The sequence below is a fragment of the Lithobates pipiens genome, unplaced genomic scaffold, assembly GCF_037356315.1.
Source record: "Lithobates pipiens isolate NorthernLeopardFrog02 unplaced genomic scaffold, aLitPip1_a1.2 Scaffold_16, whole genome shotgun sequence".
Taxonomy (NCBI): domain Eukaryota; kingdom Metazoa; phylum Chordata; class Amphibia; order Anura; family Ranidae; genus Lithobates; species Lithobates pipiens.
In genome coordinates this window covers 558,248,576-558,273,309 of record NW_027507748.1, presented here as the reverse complement: position 1 = coordinate 558,273,309, position 24,734 = coordinate 558,248,576, and the positions used below count along the sequence as shown (strand labels likewise).

The 24,734-nt window shown below is 43.0% G+C and overlaps 1 protein-coding gene across 1 annotated transcript in view; it reads right to left on the bottom strand.

The window, feature by feature from the left end:
* Positions 1–2,564: 2,564 nt before the first annotated feature.
* The window catches only part of SHMT2 (serine hydroxymethyltransferase 2), a 171,629-nt gene continuing 149,459 nt past the window's right edge, over positions 2,565–24,734 (bottom strand). Inside the window, exons 9-12 of the mRNA XM_077483572.1 lie at positions 23,663–23,762; positions 20,787–20,942; positions 18,033–18,140; positions 2,565–4,404 (exon numbers count right to left, since the gene is read on the bottom strand). Of these exons, the coding sequence (XP_077339698.1) occupies positions 4,277–4,404; positions 18,033–18,140; positions 20,787–20,942; positions 23,663–23,762 (492 nt within the window). The 3' untranslated portion in view covers positions 2,565–4,276. The remainder of the gene's footprint in view (positions 4,405–18,032; positions 18,141–20,786; positions 20,943–23,662; positions 23,763–24,734) is intronic.

Below are 24,734 nucleotides of genomic sequence, written 5' to 3'. Positions count from 1 at the left end.
GGCACTGTGGGCACTATGGGCACTGCTGGGTGGCACTGACAGGGGGGCACTTACTTTATTTCAGGATGGCACTGCGGGTGGCAGGTGGGCACTGGCAGGGGGCAGGTGTCCGTTTAAATTGCTGGCCGTGATCGGGACTGATGTCCCGAACACGGCCGCCGGCGATCTGCTTTTTTTTTTTCTCCTCGCGCTGTCAGCGCGAGGAGGAATACTAGCCGATTACCGGCTCCGTTTTATCACATGATCAGCTGTCATTGGCTGACAGCTGATCACGTGATAAGGGGTCGGGATCGACCCCTTACACGGATCGGTGATCAGGCGAGTCTCACGGACTCGCCGATCACAAAGCGCGCCGCGCGCGCCCCTCAGGGGGCGCGCAGGCCGCTCGTAACCGGGACTACGTCAATAGACGTAGTCCCGGAAATGTGGGTCCGCGCTATTGCCGTCATTTTGCAATAGCGCGGTACCCAAGTGGTTAATGTGACCTATAATCTGTACAACTCAGTTGAACAACAAACTGAAATCTTTTAGGTGGAGGGACGTAAAAATAAAAAAATAAAATATGGTTGCATAAGTGTGCACACCCTTAAAACGAATACTTTGTTGAAGCACCTTTTGATTTTATTTCAGGACTCAGTCTTTTTGGGTATGAGTCTCTCAGCATGGCACATCTTATAAGAGATTATAAGAGGGTGCACACACTTATGCAAGCGCATTATTTTAGTTTACTTTTACACGCTCCCACTAAAAGATTTCAGTTTGTTTTTTAATTGAGTTGTACAGTTTATAGGTCACATTAAAAGGTGAACAAAGTTCTGAAATGATGTCTTTGTCTCATTTTTTTTACATCACAGAAACCGGACATTTAACCACTTGCTTACTGGGCACTTAAACACCCTTCCTGCCCAGACCAATTTTCAGCTTTCAGTGCTCTCACACTTTGAATGACAATTAGTCATGCGACACTGTACCCAAATTAATTTTTTGTCCTTTTTTGCCACAAATAGAGCTTTCTTTTGGTGGTATTTGATCACCTCTGGGGTTTTTGTTTTTTGCGCTATAAATGAAAAAAGATCAAAAATTTGGGAAAAAAAAGCATATTTCTTTGTTTCTGTGACAGAATTATGCAAATTATTAATTTTTCTTCATACATTTTGGCCACAATTTATACTGCTACATATCTTTGGTAAAAATAACCCAAATTAGTGGATATTATTTGGTCTTTGTGAAAATTAGAGAGTCTACAAGCTGTGGTGCGAATCGCACAAAATTGATCACATCTGATGAACTGGTGGCCTATCTCGCTTATTGTGACCCGAACAAGTCAGGAAAGTACAAATACCCCCCAAATGACCCCTTTTTGGAAAGTAGACATTCCAAGGTATTTAGTAAGAGGCATAGTGAGCTTTTTGATGTTGTCATTTTTTTCCCACAATTCTTTGCAAAAATAGGATTTTTCATTTTTTTCCCCCACAAAATTGTCATTGTAATAGGTTATTTCTCTCACGTGGCATGTGTATACCACAAAAGACACCCCCCCCCCAAAAAAAATTCTGCTACTCCTAAGTATTACAATACATGTGTGGGACTTTTTCACAGCCTGGCCACTTAGAGAGACCCAACATGCAGGGAACGCCATCATGTGTTCTAGGAGCATAAATTACACATCTAACTTGTTGACTACCCATTACACATTTGAAGGCCCTGGAGCACCAGGACAATGACACGTGACACTGATGACAGATGGCACTGATACGTGGCACTGATGACACGTGGCTCTGATGACAGATGGCACTAATATGTGGCACTGATGACAGATGGCATTAATAACAGATGGCACTAATACGTGGCACCGATGACGCGTGACACTGATGAGTGGCATTGATGACATGTGACACTGACAAAAGATGGCAGGTGACACTGACAGGTGGCACTGATGACAAATGGCACTGATACGTGGCACTGATGACAGATGGCACGGATAACAGGTGGCACTGGGGACAGCTAGCACTAACAGGTGGCACTGGGGACAGATAGCACTAACAGGTGGCACTGGGGACAGATAGCACTGGGGTGGATGGCACTGGGGCGGATGGCACTTTTTTTATTTATTTTTTTCACACTTACGGCTGCTGCAGCCGTTCATCTCTCCCTCCTCACACGCTGTCTGTGTGAGGAGGGAGAGCGGCGCTGCGAGATGATCTCATATGTTTACATATGAGATCATCTCACATTGGACGCGCTGTAAACGGCCGGTGATTGGCCGTTTACAGCGATATGCGTTTGTCTCCGGGCGACACGGCAAACACAGAACTTCCCCGAAGCGCGCCCGCGGCGGCACGCATTGCAGGAGTAAACACCAGGACGTCCAGGGACGGCCTCCCGGACGAAAGCGCCTGCTCTATAGCCATCATTCGGCTATAGGGCGGGCAAGAAGAGGTTAATGGGTGTGTAGACTTTATATATTCACTGTATAATAAAAGATGATTTATTCAATTGTCGTTCATTTTGAAATGACTTGGTATAACCATACTGGTATCAGGGTAAGTGAATCCAGTCACACATGGGTGTTATTGCTTTTATTCACAGTCTACAGATGTCATAAAAATCTTCACAGCCATTGCTATGTAGTAGAATCCACAGTTGTTTAAGAGCATTAAACTGACCAAATGAAAATCTGAGTGTACAATCTCCTTTAGAAATGCCAAAACTATGTAATATGAAGACAAAGCTAACCATGCATTCAATATATCTCAAATTAGGCAGTCCCTTACACTTTATAGTCTATAGTAGATCTAAAGGAGAGAGTACAATAAGACTGTATAGAGCATGGTCACCTAAAAGCCTTGTACACACGATTGGATTTTCAGCAGACAAAACCTCAGACTTTTGTCCGAAGGTGGGTGCCTGGATTTTGTCTTGCATACAAACGGCAAGGAACTGTAGGCCAACAAACACGCATGTAGTGACGTACGTGTTTTTTCAGCTCTTTAGAGTCACCCTTTAGGCTGCTCCTGCTAATTTCGTGTTCATAGAAGTTTGATGAGTGTTGATTTGTGCTTTTCATTTAGTTTTTGAACGGTCGTTCATCAACCTGACATGTTGCAGAATCGTAGGAGAAAACGTGTTATTTATTATTGGCCTTGGAGTTATTGCTTTGACCCAAGCCCAGTCCAGGAACAGGAGGAGGAGTTCTTGGACCGAAAATTGGTTGCTTTATTAATCGTGACCAATTATGTCATATGCCCTTGCTGCAGGAGCTCCAGGAGAATAATCCAGATGATTTTCGGAATTATCTCTGGATGACAGACCCCTGCTTTCACCAATTCTTGGCATTGTTGACCCCCTACATTAAGAAGCAGGACACATTCACGAGGCTTTTTTTTTGTTTGAGTAATTTTGATTTGTTATATTTTCTATATTTTTTGGATGCATAGAACGCACTTTTTGTTTAAGTTCTATTGGCGGATAGCATGTCTAATTTTTTATTTGTTTTCTTTTTTTAATGCACAGTAAAAAAAAATGTAGTGAATAATACTTGGCTATACGTTTTACTTCAAGTGACAGTAGGCAGTTACATATAAAAAAAAATGCAATGTAAAATTGACAAGGGACACCAACATAGTTGTATCTTTGAACTCAAAAACTACAGGATAATGGTGCTGTGGTAACTTTTTTGTTATCACTAGAAAAAAAAAAAAAGTATTTGAAAATGCGTTTGCAATAACTCCATCAGTATCACCAGCAAAGCAGCTTCATTATGATCCCATAAAAGAAGAGAATGTGCACTGCATTTTGAGATTTCATAATTTGCCATGTCACAAATGTTAATTCTCTATTAAGAATGCTAGTTTACAAGACCCACCGCTTCCGGGTTGTCCTTGCTTCCGAGCATGCGTGTTTGTACTTTGGAATTTTGTCTGACAGACTTGTGTACACACACTCGGAAAATCCAACAGACATTTGTACGGGGAAAATTTTAAAACATGCCATCCAACATTTGTTCGCGGAAAATCCGACACTAATTGTCCGATGGAGCGTACAAACGGTCGGATTTTCCGCAAACAGCCTGTCATCAAAAATATCCCATCAGAAAATCCGATCGTGTGTACGCAGCTTTAGAGGTCATGTTGGAAGTAAGCTACACCACAAAAAAAGCAGGAAAGAAAGTATGAAGGAGTGATTTAATATCGAAAAGGCAGAAAAAAAGAATGGACAAGAGAAAAGATTGCATAGGGCAAAATGGAGCAGCTTTCTTCCCAGGGTCTATCGACATCTAGCGCTCATCAAATCCTGGCATGGGGAAGACACGAGCAAACTTCTCTACACGCTGACGAAGGTCTGCAATTTTCTGTACCGTCTCCTTGTCCTCTAGAAGAAAGTTCTTGAAATCTTGAAGTTTGGCTGCAAAAAAAAACCAAAAAAAAAAACCACACAATTACAAAAAAGGTCAGTGGGGATGGCACTGCTCAATTTTTAAAGATATAAAGTCACAAGGCCTGAGGCTCCTTAAAGGTCATGATGCTCTTAAAACCAAAAGCATCTCAAAGTGAAAAATTAGGGGATTACAACAGCAAATGCAAAATAAAATAAAGTAAAATGTAAAGTTGAAGAAAAAAAATACCAAGCGGATTCTTGCTTATAAATTGGGCACCTAATATTCAACTTTTAATACACATTTTTTTTTTTGAATTCTGAATTGCCTATATAAAAGGAGATACACATGCGGAAAGCTTCCCGGCAGCACAGTCTCATTACCTAAAAGGACTTCACTAGATTTCTCCTTTAAGGTTTAAATACTGGACGTCATTCAACCCAAGGTTGACCTACTCTAGACTTTAGAAGGGAATACCTGGGAGGGGCAGTGAATGTCAGAAGGGGAAGATTGTACTAAGAGTTGCTATTTTATAATCATGGGCAACATTTTCTTTTTCAAATCAAACCAGAATTGGGTTTTAAAGTGTAAAAAAGGGATAATCTGATTTCTAACTTTAAGAAAAATAGACCGTTCTTCCATCAGGCACTTTAATTTAGAAGCCCCCCCCCCCAAATTTCAGGCTCAGTTCAGTAAACTATAACAAGTGTTACCTGCCCTAATAGTATACAAAACTGAGCCTCATCACAGGATAGTAGACAGGTATTCATGTCAAGTATACATGGGTCAAGGATCACGCACGATAGATATGAGAGATAAGATAAGACAGTCTATATATTTCTGATCCTAGCTTGGAAATACTGTATCTTTACATCTTAGACTATAACCGATTTACCCTGCTCTCCAGGATTAGAATGACAATTAAAAAAAAAAATTTTTTATTCAGCTTCCCAGTTTCTGGATGCCACATGAAACACAATCCAGGCTCTGCAATCAGTGTACGTTTGGTTTCCCACTGAGCAGAGTTTGTTATCTTACACGGCGAGGAAGTGGTTTCCAGTGAACTGAAGAAACTCAGCAGTCACCTGATGGACAAAGACACATTTTGCTTAGAGCCAGCTAAAGAACTTCTTCAGCTCAGTGCATTCAATTTTCATTCTCATAAAAGCCACTCAGAGTTAGACGATAGATATTAAAGCTGCGATGCTACCAAGCTTATGCACCAATTGATTAGCAATATTAACTGTACCTGTTGACAACCTGGAAAATATTTATATAATTGGGTATATCTGCTATAGGTGTGTGTAAATATATATATATATATATATATATATATATATATATATATATATATACACACATACACACACACACACACACACACACACACACATATATACATACATATACACACACACAGGATATAAAAATTCTACACACCCCTGTTAAAATATTAGGTTTCTTTGTTTTTTTTTGTTTTTTTTACATCAGACAAAGATAAATAATTTCAGAACTTTTTCCATCTTTAATGTGACCTAAAACTATACAACCCAATTGAAGAAAAAAAAAAAAAAAAACACTAAAATAATGCGGTTGAATAAGTGTCCTCTTATAGCTGAGGATGTAGTTATGTTCAGAAATACGCAATCAAATACAAAACTTGTGTTAAATAGGAATCCGTACACACCTGCCATCATTTAAAGTGCCTCGGATTAACCCAAAATAAAGTTCAGCTGTTCTAGTAGGTCTTTCCTTAGTCTCATCCTACAGCAAAAGCCATGGTCTGCAGAAAGCTTCAAACGCATTAGAGGAATCTCATTGTTAAAAGGTGTCAGTCAGGAGAAGGGTATAAAAAGAGTCATCAAGTGGAGAAAATATGGCTGGGCTATGGGGTTGAGTGGCAAGACGGAAGCCTTTTCTTATGAAGAAAAACATCCAAGCCCAGCTAACTTTTGCAAAAAGCACAGCTGAAGTGTCCCAAAAGCATGTGGAAAAATGTCTTATGGTCTGATGAAACCAAGGTTGAACTTAATGGCCATAATTTCAAAAGAGATGTTTGGCGCAAAAACACTGCACATGACCACCAAAAGAACACCATACCCACTGTTAAGCATGATGGGGGCAGCATCATGCTTTGGGGTTGTTTTTCTTCAGCTAGAACAGGGGCCTTAGTCAAGGTAGAGGGAATTATGAACAGTTCCAAATTACAGTCAATATTGGCAGTAACCCTTAATGCGTCTGCTAGAAAGCTGAATATGAAGAACTACTTCATCTTTCAGCATGACGACGGAAAAAAATACATCCAAATCAACAAAAGAATGGCTTCACCAGAAGATGATTAAAGTTTTGGAATGGCCCAGCCAGAGCCCAGACCTGACTCCGATTGAAAGTCTGCGGGGTAATCTGAAGAGGGCTGTGCACAGGAGATATCCTCACAATTTGACACATTTGGAGTGTTTTTGCAAAGAAGAGTGGGCAAGTATTGCCAAGTCAAGATGTGCCATGCTGACAGACTCATACCCAAAAAGACTGAGTGCTGTAATAAAATCAAAAGGTGCTTCAACAAAGTATTAGTGTAAGGGTGTGCACACTTATGGAACCATAATTTAGCTTTTATTTTTACTACCTTCCACCTAAAAATAAAATTCAGTTTGTTGTTCAACTGAGTTGTACAGTTTATAGGTCACATTAAAAGTGGAAACATTTCTGAAATGATTTATCTTTGTCCCATTTTTTACATCACAGAAACCCGACATTTCAACAGGGGCGTGTAGACTTTGTATATCCACTGTAAAATAGGATTTTTGTACTCACCGTAAAATCCTTTTCTCTGAAGTTCATTGACGGACACAGCTCCATTAATCTTGACTGTAGGGTTATTACGCCACCTTCAGGAGAGGACTAGGCAGAACATGTAATACATGTGAAAAACAGAACTGTACAATTCCGCCCAGGGGGCGGTGCCTCTGGCAATAATCCCTCGGCCTGCTTCCTGCAGCTCAGTGTCAACAAGCAGTATAACGTAAAGAAATAGGAGGGGTGGGTGCTGTGTCCATCAATGAACTTCAGAGAAAAGGATTTTACGGCGAGTACAAAAATACTATTTTCTCTTTTGTTCATTGACGGACACAGCACCATTAATCTTGACGTTCTCAAGCAGTGTCATAACGAGGGGTGGGAACAGGAAACACAACTTCCCCCACAACCAGAGGTGCTCCCCAACGGAGGAGTCACCACCTTAAACAAATGCATCAGAACTTGCGGCCAACATATACATCAGAATGCATTGACAATCAAAATGTAACTCTCTCTAACAAGAAGAGAGTGAAAACTTTGCGGCCAAAGCAGGCATCAGAAGATGCGCTTACATCAACTTTGTAGAACTTTGTGAAAGTGTGAACGGATGACCAAGTTGCTGCTTTACACACCTGGGAGACCGACGCTTTATGTCGGAAAGACTAAGAGGTCCCAATTGCCCTGATGGAATGGGCCATGACAGGAAAGAGGTGCACCTGCCCCTTCAGGGCGTAAGCCCGGACTTCGTTCTGTCTGATCGGTGAGATGGTGGTCGACAAGACCCCCAGTCCTTTTTTCAGACTAGCTACCGAAGCGAACAGAGAATCCGACTTCCGGAAAGGGAGCCGTGGCAGACAGGTATACCCTTAGGACCTAGACCACATCCAGGGAATGGGGGGCCACCTCCTTAGGATGTGTCGGCTTAGGACACAGAGATGGTAACACAATGTCTTCATTGAGATGGAAGGCCGAAACCACCTTCGGCAGAAAAGAAGGTTGCCGATGCAACACCACCTTATCCCTGTGGATAACCAGATAGGGCGACTTGCAAGACAAGGCCGCCAGCTCAGAAACCCTCCTGGCAGATGTAATAGCCACTAGAAAGAACACTTTCTGAGAAAGTCAACAAGGGAATTTCCCTGATGTTCTCAAATGGCGGTTTCTGAAGCGCCGATAGCACCAGGTTCAGATCCCACAGAGGTAGGGGTGGTCGCGCCAGAAGGACTACATGCCGAACTCCTTGCACAAAGTTGCTCACCAATGAGTGAGACGCCAGGGGTCATTGGAAAAAAACAGCCAAGGCTGATATCTGTCCTTTGATGGTGCTCAAGGCCAACTTCTGGTCCACTCCACGCTGTAAGAACAGCAGGATCCTGGACAAAGAATAGGTGCGTTGACGTCTCCCCCATCTCCTCACACAAGGAGATATAAGCCTTCCATGTATGATGGTATATCATCCAAGAAGAAGATTTTCGTGCCCTCAGCATAGTGGAAATTACTGAGCCCGACAGACCTCAGTTCCTTAGCGCCTGGCTTTCAACAGCCATGCCGTTAAAACCAGCGACGGGTAAAGCAGGATGGAGTATCGGACCTTGCGATAGGAGGTCTTCTCGCATTGGCAACCGCCAAGGAGCATCCGCCACCAGGCGTACCAAGGACACCGAGGCCAATCTGAGGCAATCCGTATTACTGGGATCCCCTCGGCCTCCACTCTGCGTTGCAGACGTGGCAACAGTTTGAGCAGAGGGAAGGCGTAAATCAGCCAGTACTGCTCCCATGGAGCCACCAACGCATCCGACCAAGGATCTCTTGTCCTGGACACGAACCTCCACACCTTTTCGATCTCCTGATGCAGCGACCATTCTCCTGGGTCCAGCATCTGGCAACTTGGATAGTCCGCCTGCCAGTTTTCTACTCCCGGGATGTATATGGCTGACAGGGCCACTACGTGTCGGTCTGCCCACTGAAGGATGTGAGCGACCTCCCGTGCTGCAGCCAAGCTTCTTGTTTCTCCTTGATGGTTGACATATGCCATCGCTGTGGCGCTGTCTGACTGGATTCTGATTGGACGTCCTCGTACTCTCATAGACCATGTGGAGAGGCATAGCCTGATCACACTGCTCGGTAACTGGGATTCCTCCCTCGACCAGAGGCCCTGGGTCGATTGTGCTCCCAGTACTCCACCCCAGCCGGTCAGGCTGGCGTCCCTTGTGATCACCGTCCAATGAAGCGGTAGGAACGATTTCCCAGACCGAAGGGCCGGAGATCTAAGCCACCACAGAAGATAATATGACTAACTGGCTTACCCGAATCTGCCGATCCAGGGATAACAGAGATTTGTGCCATTTGGACAATATCTCCTTCTGCAACACTCTGGTATGAAATTGAGCGTACGGTACCACCTCGAAGGAGGCATCCATGAGACCCAGAACTCGCATGCAGAAACGCGACGACAACCTGTGGTTCATTAACAGCTTCACCGCGGCTCCGAGAGTTTGCAGTTTGTCTGAAGGGAGAAACACTCTCGCTTCCACGGAGTCCAGCAGTAAACCTAGGTACTCCAGGTGCTAAGTCAGCACTAGTACTGACCTTTTTGAGGTTCAACACCCACCCAAATTCCTGTAGAGATTGCATGGCGATTGCCACATCCTTCCTTAATTCTTAGGCGGAAGCTGCTCTAGGAAGGAGATCATCCAGGTAACCCACGATTGTGAGCCCACGTTGCCGCAACGACGCCAAAATTGGAGCCAAAACCTTGGTAAAGACTCGGGGTGCTGAAGCCAGGCCAAAGGGGAGAGCCACAAACTGGTAGTGGTCTTCCCCTACTGCAAATCACAGAAACCTCTGATGCCCGAGGCATATGGGTATGTGCAGGTACGTGTCCTGGATTTCCAGAGACACCAGGGAGTCCCCAGATGGATTGCAGCAACTACGGAGCGAACCGATTCCATTCTGAACCTCTGTACTTCCACAAAGCAATTGAGGGCTTTTAGGTCCAGGATTAGACATACCCCTTCCTTTTTGGGGACTACAGATTGGAATAGAATCCCTGAAACCTTTCCGTTTCTGGTACAGGTACTATCACCCCACTGCCTCGGCCCTCCTGTTGGTAGGGTCCTTGAATGCAGGAGCCCCTTCTACCAGGATCGTGGTTACTTTGTTAAACCTGGCTACTGGGGAGTTCATAACCGAGGGAGCCCACCATTTTTTAAGGCGGCTCTCCTCAAAGGGGTAATGCACCGCCATTCTTTTTGGGACCGAAAAGGTCTGTTGCGGGCTTCCCCATTCCTTGGATATGAACTTATCAAAGTCAGATACGGAAACACCTTAGGTGTACGGGCTGGCTGGACTGACCCAAAAGGGACCCCCACCTTGGCAGCGGATCCTGTCGCATCCTGTATTTTCAGGGTATTACGCACAGCAGTGATAAGTGCTCCAACTAGCACTTCTTCCTGCACGGACCTGGACATGGATTCCTCCTCACTGTCCAAACGGTCCAGGTCAGCGTCCTCTGACACATCATAACAGGGGCCGCCAGTCACTCCCTGGATGAGGGGGGCAGGGGCCTTTTTTATCCCCCTTGCGCCCGCACACAGCCTCCACCCTGGCAACGAACGATTCAAGGACCGCCAATAAAGCGTCCAAAGTCATTTGCAGGCAAGCCGGTTGTAATTGCAGGGAGATCTGGGGAAGAAACGCCAGCTTCTGACGCCATGCTAACCCACCCTGCCTGCCACCCTTGGGGACTTAGGACAAGGTGCTCAATCCTACCCTCCTAGTTGCTACAGACTGAGGGGCCCCCACCGCAGGACTCACCACCCTGACCAAGTGCTGCGCTGTGCTGTTGCTGATGGCTGTGTCCTGCATCCGTAGTCTGGTCATATGTGTGCCCCGGAGCACTGTGCTCACCGGCCGCCCCTGGAGCCTGAGGGGCATGTCATGGCTGACCCAGCGCGTAGCTAGGGCCAGTACATGCTTGATGGCCAGGCTGGGGAGACTACAAGGATCTATATTATTCAGCCATCACCCAGCACGCTATTGATAGAAGATTAAAGGATCTTAAAATCTTGCGCAAAAGCCAAAAATCCAGAGAAAATACCCAGGACCGATGGTCCCACAGGGAGCCTAGGTCCTTCTCCTTCACTAGGCAGAAAAAAAACTGAGCTGCAGGAAGCAGGTTGAAGGGTTATTGCCAGAGGGACCGCCCCCTGGGCGGAACTGTACAGTTCTGTTTTTCACATGCATTACATGTTCTGCCAGTCCTCTCCTGAAGGTGGCGTAATAACCCTACGGTCAAGATTAATGGAGCTGTGTCCGTCAATGAACAAAAGAGAAATATATTATACACACATAGTACTGTGCAAATATTTTAGGCAGGTGTGGAAAAAAAAATCTGTAAATTAGGAATTCTTTCAGAAATAGAAGTGTTAATAGTTTATTTTTATCAATTAACAAGATGGAAAGTAAATGAACAGAAGAGAAATCCAAATCAAATCGATATTTGGCATGATCACCCTTTGCCTTCAAAACAGCATCAATTCGTCTATGTACACTTGCACTTCGTTTCTGAAGGAACTTGGCAAGGTATGCTGTTCTTGGAGAACTAAATCACAGATCTTCTGTGGATGTAGGCTGCCTAAAATCCTTCTCTTCTTGCAATCTCTGACAGACTCTATATTTAAATCAGGGCTCTGTGGGGGCCAAACTATCACTTCCAGGACTCCTTGTTCTTCACTACACTGTAGGACATGGACTGTATGTTTGGGGTCGTTGTCCTGCTGCAGAATACATTTGGGGCCAATCACACATCTCCCTGATGGTACAGCATGATGGATAAATATCTGCCATAGACACACTTATCAGCCAAGGAAACTGAATGCAGCAGATGAAAGACACATCACACTTACTTCTAGAGCTGCACGATTAATCGTTAAAGAATCAGATTGCGATTCTCCCCCCCCCCCCACGATCTTAAATCATTTTCCTGATTCTATATAAAAAGTGCATAGAGTTCTCTGCTCAGAGCTGACAGCTATTTTAACAAGTTAAGGACCGAGTCTTTTTTTTGAGATTTGTTGTTTAGAAGTTAAAAATGTTTATTTTTTTTGCATTTTTTTCTAACATCCTAGAGAATAAAATGGTGGTCATTGAAATACTTTCTGTCACACCGTATTTGCACAGCGGTCTTACAAGCGCACTTTTTTGGGAAAAAATTTTTTTTTGATAAAAAAATAAAAAGAAAACAGTAAAGTTAGCCCAATTTTTTTATATTGTGAAAGATAATGTTATGCCGAGTAAATCGATAACCAACATGTCATGCTTCAAAATTGCGCCCGCTCGTGGAACGGCGAAAAATACTTTTACCCTTAATCTTCATAGGCGATGTTTAAAAAATTCTACAGGTCGCATGTTTTGAGTCACAGAGGAGGTCTAGGGCTAGAATTATTGCTCGCCCTCTGTTGATCTTGACGATACCTCACATGTGTGGTTTGAACAGAGTTTTCATATGGGGGCGCTACTCACGTATGCGTTCGATTCTGCATACGAGCTCAGTGGGATGGGGCACGTTTAAACATTTTAAAAGTGTTTTTTTTTTTATTTATTGTACCTATTTATTGTAGGCTTTTATTATTATTACAAGGAATGTAAACATCCCTTGTAATAGAAAAAAAAGCATGACAGGACCTCTTAAATATGACATCAAGACTGCATGGGGTCAACAAGACTGCAGAGCTCATATTTACACTAAAATGCAAAAATAAAAATTGTAATTTAAAAATAATAAAAATAATGGCCCTTTAAGTACTATGGGTGGAAGTGACGTTTTGACGTCGCTTCTGCCCAGCAATGGTATGGAGATGTGTGGGGGCCAGCTTCCCCTCACTCGTCTCCATACCCAGCATGTGAAAGGATCTGATCGCCTCCGCCGCTGCCGACGGCTCCGGTAAGCGGCAGAGGGCACTGGAGCGCGGCAGGAGGGAGCTCTCTTCCACAGCCGATAAAACTGATCTCGCAGCAAATCCGTGCAGAGACCACTCTTATCGGAAAGCGGACTGCCGAACAAAGAAGAGGATACCGGGGTTATGACAGCTAGTCATGAGGCATTGTAAGGCTGACCGTTACAAGCATGACTCCCACAGGCAGAGGCATAATGGGACTTGTAGTTTCGCAACAGCTGGAGGGCCGCCAGCTTGAGACCCCTGACTTAAAGACTAAACTTTTTTCTGACATGTGTTGCTTACAAGTTAAATCAGTATTTTTTGCTAGAAAATTACTTGGAACACCCAAACAAAATTCACATTTTGTAAATTAATAAAATTAAATGTACTGTATATTTTTTTTTAAAAGCATTCTTACTTTTCTGCATTTCTTCACCCCCCCCCCCCCAAAAAAAAAAAAAAAAAAAAAAGAAGACTGAATGTGTATAATATACACACACACACACACACACACACACACAATGGGGACAGAAAGTATTCAGAACCCCTTAAATTGTTCACTCTGTTATATTGCAGCCATTTGCTAAAATCATTTAAGTTCATTTTTTTCACACAGCACCCCATATTGATCAAAAAACAGAATTGTTGACATTTTTGCAGATTTATTTAAAAAGAAAAACTGAAATATCACATGGTCCTAAGTATTCAGACGCTTTCCTCAGTATTTAGTAGAAGCACCCTTTTGACCTAATACAGACATGAGTCTTTTTGGGAAAGATGCAACAAGTTCTTCACACCTGGATTTGGGGAGCCTCTGCCATTCCTCCTTGCAGATCCTCTCCAGTTCTGTCAGGGTGGATGGTAAACATTGGTGGACAGCCATTTTTAGGTCTCTCCAGAGATGCTCAATTGGGTTCAGGGCTCTGGCTGGGCCATTCAAGAACAGTCACTGAGTTGTTGTGAAGCCAATCCTTCCTTATTTTAGCTGTGTGCTTGGGATAATTGTCTTGTTGGAAGGTAAACCTTCAGCCCAGTCTGAGGTCCTGAGCACTCTGGAGAAGGTTTTCATCCAGGAAATCCCCGTACTTGGCCGCATTCATCTTTCCCTTGATTGTAACCAGTCATCCTGTCCCTACGGCTGAAAAACTCCCCCACAGCATGATGCTGCCACCACCATGATTCACTGTTGGGGCTATATTGGACAGGTGATGAAAAGTGCCTGGTTTTCTCCACACATACCGCTTGGAATTAAGCCCAAAAAGTTCTATCTCGGTCTCATCAGACCAGAGAATCTTATCTCTCACCATCTTGCAGTCCTTCAGGTGTTTTTTTTTTTGTTTTTTTTAGCAAACGCCATGCGGGCTTTCATGTATCTTGCTTCCATCTGCCATAAAGCCCCGACTGGTGGAGGGCTGCAGTAATGGTTGACTTTCTACAACTTTCTCCCATCTCCTAACTAAATCTGTGGAGCTCAGCCACAGTGATCTTTGGGTTCTTCTTTACCTCTCTCACCAAGGCTCGTCTCCCCCGATAGCTCAGTTTGAGGCCACTGTGCTCTTAGGAGTCTTAAAGCGGAGTTCCAACCAAAACGTTCGGCTTCGTGGCCAGGCAAGCATGCGCGAGTTGCGCTGCGCTCCCGGAGGGTGCCCAAAGTGACAATGGAGGCGCTGGCGGAGAGGAGGAGGAGAGGAGCGACACCCCATTCGACCTCATTGCTGGACCATGGAACAGGTAAGTGTCTATTAAAAGTCAGCAACTACACTTTTTGTAGCTGCTGACTTTCTATAAACATAAAAAGCCTGGAACTCCCCTTTAGGTGCAGAAGAATTTTTTTTGTAACCTTGGCCAGATCTGTGCCTTGCCACAATTCTGTCTCTGTGCTCTTCAGGCAGTTCCTTTGACCTCATGATTCTCATTTGCTCTGACATGCACTGTGAGCTGTAAGGTCTTATATAGACAGGTATGTGGCTTTTCTAATCAAGTCCAATCTGTATAATAAAACACAGCTGGACTCAAATGAAGGTGTAGAACCATCTCAAGGATGATCAGAAGGAATGGACAGCACCTGAGATAAACATATGTCACAGCAAAGCGTCTGAATACTTAGGACCACGTGATATTTCAGTTTTTCTTTTTTAATAAATCTGCAAAAATTTCACAAATTCTGTGTATTTCTGCCAATATGGGGTGCTGTGTGTACATTAACGAGGAGAAAAAAAAAACAAAAAAAAACAAACAACTTAAATTATTTTAGCAAATGGCTGCAATATAACAAAGTGAAAAATTTAAGGGGTTCTGAATACTTTCCGTCCCCACCGTGTGTGTGTGTATATATATATATATATATATATATATATATATATATATATATATATATATATATATATATATATATATATATATATATATATATATATATCACACATACAATGTCTCAAAAGAGTGATTAAAACACATTTTTGTAAATATTCTATTACATATTTTCATGTGACAACACTGAAGAAATTACACTTTGCTACAATGTAAAGTAGTGAGTGTACAGCTTGTAGAACAGTGTAAATTTGCTGTCCCCTCAAAATAACTCAGCACACAGCCATTAATGTCTAAACCGCTGGCAACAAAACTGACTACACCCCTAAGTGAAAATGTCCACATTGATCCCAAAGTATCAACATTTTGTGTGGCCACCATTATTTTACAGCACTGCCTTAACCCTCTCCCATGGAGTTCACCAGAGCTTCACAGGTTGCCACTGGAGTCCTCTTCCACTCCTCCATGATGACATCACGGAGCTGGTGGATGTTAGAGACCTTGCGCTCCTCCACCTTCCATTTGAGGATGCCCCACAGATGCTCAATAGGGTTTAGGTCTGGAGACATGCTTGAACAGGCCATCACCTTTACCCTCAGCTTCTTTAGCAAGGCAGTGGTCATCATGGAGGTGTGTTTGGGGTCCTTATATCGGAATACTGCTCTGAGGCCCAGTCTTTGAAGGGAGGGGATCATGTTCTGCTTCAGTATGTCACAGTACATGTTGGCATTCATGGTTCCCTCAATGAACTGTAGCTCCCCAGTGGCAGCAACGCTCATGCAGCCCCAGACAATGACACTCCCACCACCATGCTTGACTGTAGGCAAGACACACTTGTACGCCTCACCTGGTTGCCACCACACACGCTCGACACCATCTGAACCATCTTTAGAAGAGGCTTCCTTCTTGGGACAACAGACATGCAGATCAATTTGATACAGTGTGCGGCGTATGGTCTGAGTACCGACAGGCTGACCCCCCCCCCCCCATACATCTATTTCCCAAAGACAACCTCTGGATATGATGCAGAGCACGTGCACTCAACTTCTTTGGTCAACCATGGAGGCCTATTCTGAGTGGAACCTGTCCTGTTAAACCACTGTATGGTCTTGGCCACCATACTACAGCTCAGTATCAGGGTCTTGGCAATCTTCCTATCTTTATGTAGAGCAACATATTTTTTTTTTAAATCCTCAGAGTTCTTTGCCATGAGGTGCTGTGGTGAACTTCCAGTGAGCAGTGTGAGAGTGATAACACCAAATTTAACACATTTGCTCCCCATTCACATCTAAGACCTTGTAATACTGAGTCACATGACACCAGGGAGGGAAAATGGCTAATTGGGCCAATTTGGACATTTTCACTTAGGGGTGTACTCACTTTTGTTTCCAGCGGTTTAGACATTAATGGCTGTGTATTGAGTTATTTTGAGGGGACAGCAAATGTACGCTGTTCTACAAGCTGTACACTCACTACTTTATATTGTAGCAAAGTGTTCTTTCATATACATATATAATATATATTATTTTTTTATATTAATTTTTTTCCCCATTAGTATGCGATTAAAAAGAAAAGCATATTTTTTTTACAATAAAATGTGTGCTATACACTAGAAAGAAAGCAAAACGACTGGGATCCACAGATACAATAAAAACCTTATTAAGACACATAACAATGGTTGAATAAAAAAATAAAAAAAAAAACAGCAATCAGTAAAGGTATATATCTTTTTTTCATTCAAGTATACTGTAGTTCTCAAGTTTTCTTGTTTGTAAAGAAGAAAAGTCAAAGGCCTCATTTACAGGCCCGTATACTGTGAACGTCTTTTTCCCCTGGTGTGTTTAGCCTCCAGGTGGCTCATTGCAGACTATTAGGGCACACCGCTGCTGCACTGTGCACAGTCACTCGTAATATGAAATGCGTGGAGGTGCGTGGCCCCGAACACAGACAGGGTTTAGGGTTGGTTATCAGCAGGCCTGTCACATTAGGATAAGCAAATGTGTCCCTGCAGCTGCTGCACCTAATCTGAGATATGCTCAGGCATGTTTGGGCACATGTCCCTTGTATATGTGCTACTGTGGGGCAGATAGTTCATCAGCTGCCTGTGATTGGCTGCTGGCTTTGACAGCCACTAGGCAGGATAACTGGAGCAGGTCTGAACCCCCCCAAGCTCATCCCTAGCCCCAATAAACTTCAATAAGCTAAGCTGACTGCATGCAAGAATTTGGAGGCTGAAAAAATAAAAATAAAGGGCAGTTCACAGTATACAGGCCAGAGTACCCATGTGAATGAGGCCAAAAGTGAACAAATAATTATAAATATAAAACAGATTTCTGGGCATTGATCCAATTCATACATACTGTATACAAAAAAGTTCAAAGATGGACTCCAGCAAATAAAGTAGCTCTCTATTCACCATAAATAAGGAATGCTTTAGCCACATTTTTCACGTGGATAAATTAGGCTACAGTGTAAAATGGGGGACCCATCAAAAACATGTCCCAACCCATAGTTCAAGAAACACTGTTCTAGGAAGTTTTACAGTAAAGGGTTTTTGCCGTCAATAGATCAAATGTGTAAAATGAAAAACAGAAGCCTACTATTCTACTCACATGTTTTGCTCTTCACATCAAGTCCAATCTGAATGCCTTCATCAATAAAGTCAACCACTTTCTCAAAGTCGGTCTCTCTGAAATCGCGGGATGTAAGTGCGGGAGCACCTTTTAGGGAAAAAAAAAAAACCTGTGAAAATGTGTAAGCCAGATCTCAATGGTAAATGGTAAGTTGAGTTCTGTCATATGGTATAAAATATATAGTGTTAAAAGGCAGCCTTACGTTTATACTACAAGCCACTACACTCAGCATCAATAGGTGACCTTTAATAATGTTGGAACAGAGGCAAACATTTTTCACAAGCAACCTAGCCCCACTCAAAGCGGCTTTTTTCTCTAGAAATGCCAACCTCCAATGATGAAGCCTACAGAATGCACTATTCACTGGCCTAGGACTGGATTTAGATGTTAACAGGCCACCTGGTAAATGCACTGAAGTTATGCCAAGATCCCTTTCTATGGTCATTCCTTATCTGTAGACTAGCGGTCTCAATAAAACGTTGGCGTTTATTTACTAAAGGCAAATTCACTCTGCACTACAAGTGCACTTGGAAGCGCAGTCACTGTGGATCTGAGGGGAAATTCTGAAATTAGGGGAATCTCTGCTGATTTTATCATCCAATCATGTGCAAGCAAAAATGCGAGGGTTATTACATTTTATTTCTGTCATTTAATTTAATCGACTTTTTCCACCTGACCAACTATATAATTATGTACGATTTCCCCTCAACATATAATAGAAAACAGACAGAATCAAGTCATCCAGTGGGATACAGGAAAATGTGCCTTCATCCCACTATCCTCATTCTTCCAGGGCTCTGGCACATTACATAGCTTTGCTGCAGGACTTTTTTTTCATTGTCTATTGATTGAACAAGGCCCAGGTGGATGTTTTCTGCATCTGCACAGCTTCATGATAGATCACTTCTTCCACATACCTGACCTTCATTTTCAAGGTCAACTTGCTTTTTAAAATTCTAGTTACCTAGTGCCATACACACACTAATAAACCTTGTTTAGATTTTGACAAGTAGAGAAAAACAAAAATGCATTTAAACTGACTAAAAAGGACACTGCCTACTTGCCGAGTGTCTTGAATTCAGATTTTGGTGTCTTAAGCATTACGACATATCTATTCCACTAGCTAAACCCCTTCGACTCCCAGTGCTCTTAAGTGGTAAATGGCACTTAATCTGACTTTGTAACAAAAGAAGACAAGTGAACACCATGGTCCAGGAAACATATGACTTCATTACATACTGGAACGTGAAAGTGAGTTGCAAAGCAACTGCATTATAATACAAAAGGCTGTATTTCCTTGCACATGCCCTACAACAAGCCTAATAATTATGGCTAGCGTGGACTTTCTGACCTTCGCACACATCTGTAATGTTTCCTAAATAACATCTGTTCGCTGACAATTTTACTAGTAATGTAGAGATGCTCTTTTTAAAAAAAATGCAAATTTTTACAAGTAAAAAAATGTGCATTTTTTTTTTTTGAAGGTGCCTGTAAAGCAATGCACCACTGATGCCCTATAGGTCTGTTGCAGATCTGTCAGTGTATCTGCTTCCTCTTACCTCCAAGGAAGTCGATACATTCTGATAGAAAGCATGAATGAACTAACATTCAGCTGCAGAGGCTGTTGGGACTTGTTTTTAATTCACAGAGCACTGTAAATGAGTGAGGCGGCGGGTGGGGGAGCTTTTTTTTTTTATTTTGACAGCTAGCAGGGAGAAGATAACACCCCCCCCCCCCCCCTTCCCAGCTGTCAGAGCGGGAGAGTAGTTTCCTAACAGCTTACATGTTACACCCTGAATATGGGTGTAACATGTTAGGAAAGGTGAACTTATCCTTTAAGCCTCATGCAGATTGAACGTTCTTAGATACAGATAGAGCTTTCTTTTGGTGGCATTTAAATCACCACTGTTTTTTTTTCCTTTTTGCTAAATAAATCAGCAACTTTTTTCATTACTTATACAATTTTGTAAATAAGTAACGCTCCTTTACTGATGTGCGCTGGTGAGGCTGCACACTGGTGGGCACTGAGGAGGCGGCACTGATAATCTCTGTAAATGTCCTGTTACACTTGCCAGTTACTGGCGCTCCTCTCCTCACCCTGTGACAGTGCATTTGGAAAGGAATGCAAATAACTGGCAAGCTTGTGTACATGTGATCAGCTGGGGTTGTACACAGCTGATCGCATGGTAAAGAGCGGCTGTGATTGGCCCGTTACCATGATCTGTAAACAGCTGTGTTCGAAGGACATATCGATAACAGAATGCACCGGTTGAGCGCCCCAGGGGGCGTGCAGGTGGTGTGATCCTGGGAGGACATTCGTGGATGCCAGACATAGGGGTGGGCATTATGTGGTTAAAAAACAAAATTAGACCTGCTCAAGCAAGCTACTGAACCAGTGACCGGAGCAAACAATGCAGTTTTTAAAATGATACCTTCAGGATTTCCAGGCTTCTTGTATTACAGGCATTAGACTCTGAACATATACTGCCATAAACATTACTACTCGGTGCAACTTGCAGTCTCTTAAAGAGTTTCAAAAGCCATTGGCAGCAGGGCTGGATGGTGCACCTGTGCCTCCTTCCCACATGAAAATTCTGGAACCTTCTGCACAGTAGTCAAATGCCCAGTGTGCAGTACGTGGAGGCCTTAAGTGGCCCCTTTTAAAGGAGGACACTGGAAATGCCTTAAAAAAAATTTAATAAAAAAAAGTGATCACCCACTAAGGGTACTTACCTAGTCGCAGGCCTCCAGGGGTCAGAGCACTCTTATCCCCAGGGCATGTGTTCTTGTTGGCAGTTATAGATACAAGCTCAAGCACCCGCTCCGCTCGTGCTCCATCCATACCTTTAGGCCTGAGGTCTACTAGCACAAGGTGGTTATCTGTTCCTCCTGAAAGGGGAATGAGGTTATGAAAGCCATGACTCAAAGTATGCTGAACAAAGGGTCAGAAAAGACAAACCAATCATGTCAATATGGATTCCCAAATGGTATGAAACTATCTTGGTTAATGTTGGTACAAAGTGGCAAGGCTTGGGTTTTTAAATACAAATTTTGTTTGGTAATGAATTACTCAACATCGAATCCTATTCTCTTACAATGAGAAGCAGATGACACTTTCTAGTTTAAAAATTAAGCTTGCCATTTCACCTCTACACTTCCAGCTTGTACAGAAGGCAATCATCATCACCAGCTCTGTCAAATTAGCAGGGAGGTGATCCAGGAGGCAGCAAAGCAGAAATTAATAGTGTTGATCTTCCTGACTGTGCAGTGTTCCAGATGTGTAAATCACAAGATAATCGGAACAGAATTACAAACTGTATAGCAGTAAAAACAGTAAACATATGTATTTTAATGGTTTATTTAGATACATGCCTAGAGGTGTACTTTAAATGCGATTGTGGTGCTTTTCTTACTAGAAATGGCAAAATTCTTCAGTAATGTGATTGATCACTATTGATGGCATCAAGATGGAATATTTGAACCCCCACGGTGATGATAAATTGCCAACAGTCTCACTGGGATTTGCTTTCTTCTGTATAAATACAATTTTTTTCTCTATATTTAACCTAACTGTATTACTGCATAAACGTTGATTCTTTACAAGAGCACCACAACTAAGAGGCTCTGCATTTACCTGTCTGAAGCAAGAGTTTGGAACCCTCCACCTTGTGGTTAGAACCAGGAGGTGTAGAAAAAAAAAACCTTTTTCATAGAAGTGCAGTTTTGTTTTGATCAAGGTCTGGATTTAAAAAAAAAAAAAAAAAAAAAAATCACCATGGTCAGGATGATTTTTTTATTTTTTTTCAATTTGCATTCAGCAGACCACACACAAAGCTCCACCTATTAGCTGCACTATTGAAGAAATGTGTTGTGTACATAGCTCAAGCTTAAATTTACACAACTGAATGATTTAAACCAGTGAAAACCCCTTTCCCCACCACTGCCTCCTGCTGGTTTGATCAGTAGGCCCTTTAGGTTTTTAATGGAGTCTGAGAGTGAACATATCTGCCAGTTTTGCTGTGCTTTCCCACCAGAAAATCCAAACAAACATTCTCTGAGTATCCTGTGTCATTGGCACATCACATATTTTTTTTTTTCAGAATCGCATATATTTAGTAGCAAGAAAAAAGTGCATGAGCCCCTTGGAATGAACCGGTTTTCTGCAGTAATTTGCCCAAAAATGTAATCTTATCCTCCTCTAAGAACCCTTTCACACCAAGGGCATTTTGCAGACGCTATAGCGTTAGAAATAGCTCCTGCAATCCGCCTTCAAACCGCTGCTCCATTCACTCCAGTGTGAAAGCCCGAGGGCTTTCACACTGGAGCGGTGTGCTGGCAGGACGTCAGGAAAAGTCCTGCCAGCAGCTTCTTTGGAGCGGTGAAGGAGCGTTGTGTCTACCGCTCCTCCACCGCTGATCGCCATTGAAATCAATGGGGCAGCGCTGCCTTACTGCCTATTGCGAGCGGTTTTAACCCTTTCTCGGTGGCTAGTGGGGGTAAAAGCGGCCCACTAGCAGCCGACATGCGCTGCAAATCCGTCGGTAAAACGCCGCTAAAAATAGTAGCGTTTTACTGCCGACGCTATGGGCGGCTTGGTGTGAAAGCGGTCTCAGTCACAGTAGACAAACAAAATGTGCTTAAGCTTATAGGACAGGAACTCTTTATTGAACAAATCCATTAAACATTGGGAATGCTGTAGGAAAAAGTAAGTGAATTCAGACTAATTACTTCAATAGCCAATTGGAGTCAGTCGTCTGCACACCTGGAGTCCAATTAATGAAATGAGACTGGAGGTGTGGTTTAGAACTACTTTGATAAAAGACACTTAAACATTTTAAGACTGCTGTTCATAAGAAGCATCAGCCGATGTGAACAATGCCTTGCAAAAAAGAGCACTCTGGAGACATACAATCAAGAGTAGTTGATCTGCATAAGGCTTTAAAGGGATGCAAAGCAATTTCAAAGCAGAATCTTCAAGGCAGTAAAGAACCCCCGAGTAACAGCTTAAGGTTTGAAGTCATCACTGGAACTGAAAACAAGTTCATGAGTCTACCACACAAGTCTTTGAAACAGCAGTGTGTCCATGGCAGAACACCATTGCTGCGTGTCTGAAGTTTGCCAAACAGCACCTTGGCTAACCTCAAAACTTCTGAGAAAATGTTTTGTGAACCAATGAAACAAAAGTTGAATCATTCAGGAAAAAAATAAAATATAAAACTCTGCAACATCAAATCATCATCCCAATGGTGGTGTATGGTAGGGGGAACATCCTTATTTGGGCTGTCTATGAGCATTAATTTCCAAGTTTATCAAAATATCGTTACGGATATTGTCCAGCACTATGAATGTTGTGTTCAATAAAGACATAAGGAATTAGAATTGTTTGTGTGTGATCAGCTTAAGCACATTATGTTTATCTATAATTGTGACTTAGATGAGGATCAGATCACATTTTATGGCAATATACTGCAGAAAACCAATTCCAAGAGGTTCACCTGTGTTTTCTATATATTTGTGTATAAAAACATATCTTTATAATATTCAGACATCCAGTATAGCATCCTTCAATCATAACATTTCCAAAAAATACAGTATTCTTTATTAAATACCTGAGACAAGCGTGTACCCCTTCTTAAGTAGGGAAGAGGCCATTGCCTTAGCATTTTTTAGGACCTGCAGCGCATATTCATGGAACATTGGAGAACTAGCCTGTGGATTAAAAGAATAGTTCAGTATAACATTTAACACTCAACACTTATAACGCATCAGTGTATGGATCATGTTTATTCCACATGCTAGTATAAACATATCTTAAACTTAAGAGCTAATTCACCTTCATAAATCTTTCTACCTATAAATTTAAAAGGTTAAGGGGCTCATTCACATGGACGTGTCCATGCACGGAGCCTGCTCTGCGGGGGATCCCTCTGTCGATTCCCACTGAGCAGGAAGAGGACGGGTCCGTCTCTGCACACTGTGCAAGGACGGACCTGCCAGAGAGCCGCTCTGCCCTATGGGGGATCGGATGAGGACAGCCCGCAGAGTCCGTCGTCACCCGATTCGATCCTCAGACGGATGGAAAAGTAGGTTTTTCCACCATCACACTTGTTTGTCACTGCTGCCATCCGACGCTCCATAGAGGTCTATGCAGCATCCATTCAGGTCCGCCTAAAAAAAACTGACAGGCGGACCTGAACGGATCGTTCGTGTGAAAGAGGCTTAAGTTCACCTTTACGGAAAAATCTCTAAGGTGAACTTACACAGGACCCCCTTCTCATCCCCAGTCCCGCTGACCTGGAGCCCCACGATCTCCCGCTATGAAAACTCGTATAAGCGCCTCACCGGGGGTCAGAAATCCCCTCTGCTTAATCTCTATAAACATACCTTGTCAGGATGTACATTTAGGAGCATTCTAGATGGTTGGTGCCATCACATGGGTGGATCCGACCAATCAGAACCCATGTAGCCCCTCCTGTCACTGTGAGCGAAGAGAAAGCTGCAGGGATTTTAAATCCCCCAACTGGTAAAGTGGCGATACAATGTGTCAGGCTGGACGATTGACGCTCTCCAGATTAGCGGGACCGGGTGTGATACGGACAGAGTCCAGTGTAAGTTCACCTTACAGATTTTCTGTAAGGTGAACTTACACTTTAAATGTAGAATTCCAGCCTAAACCTACTT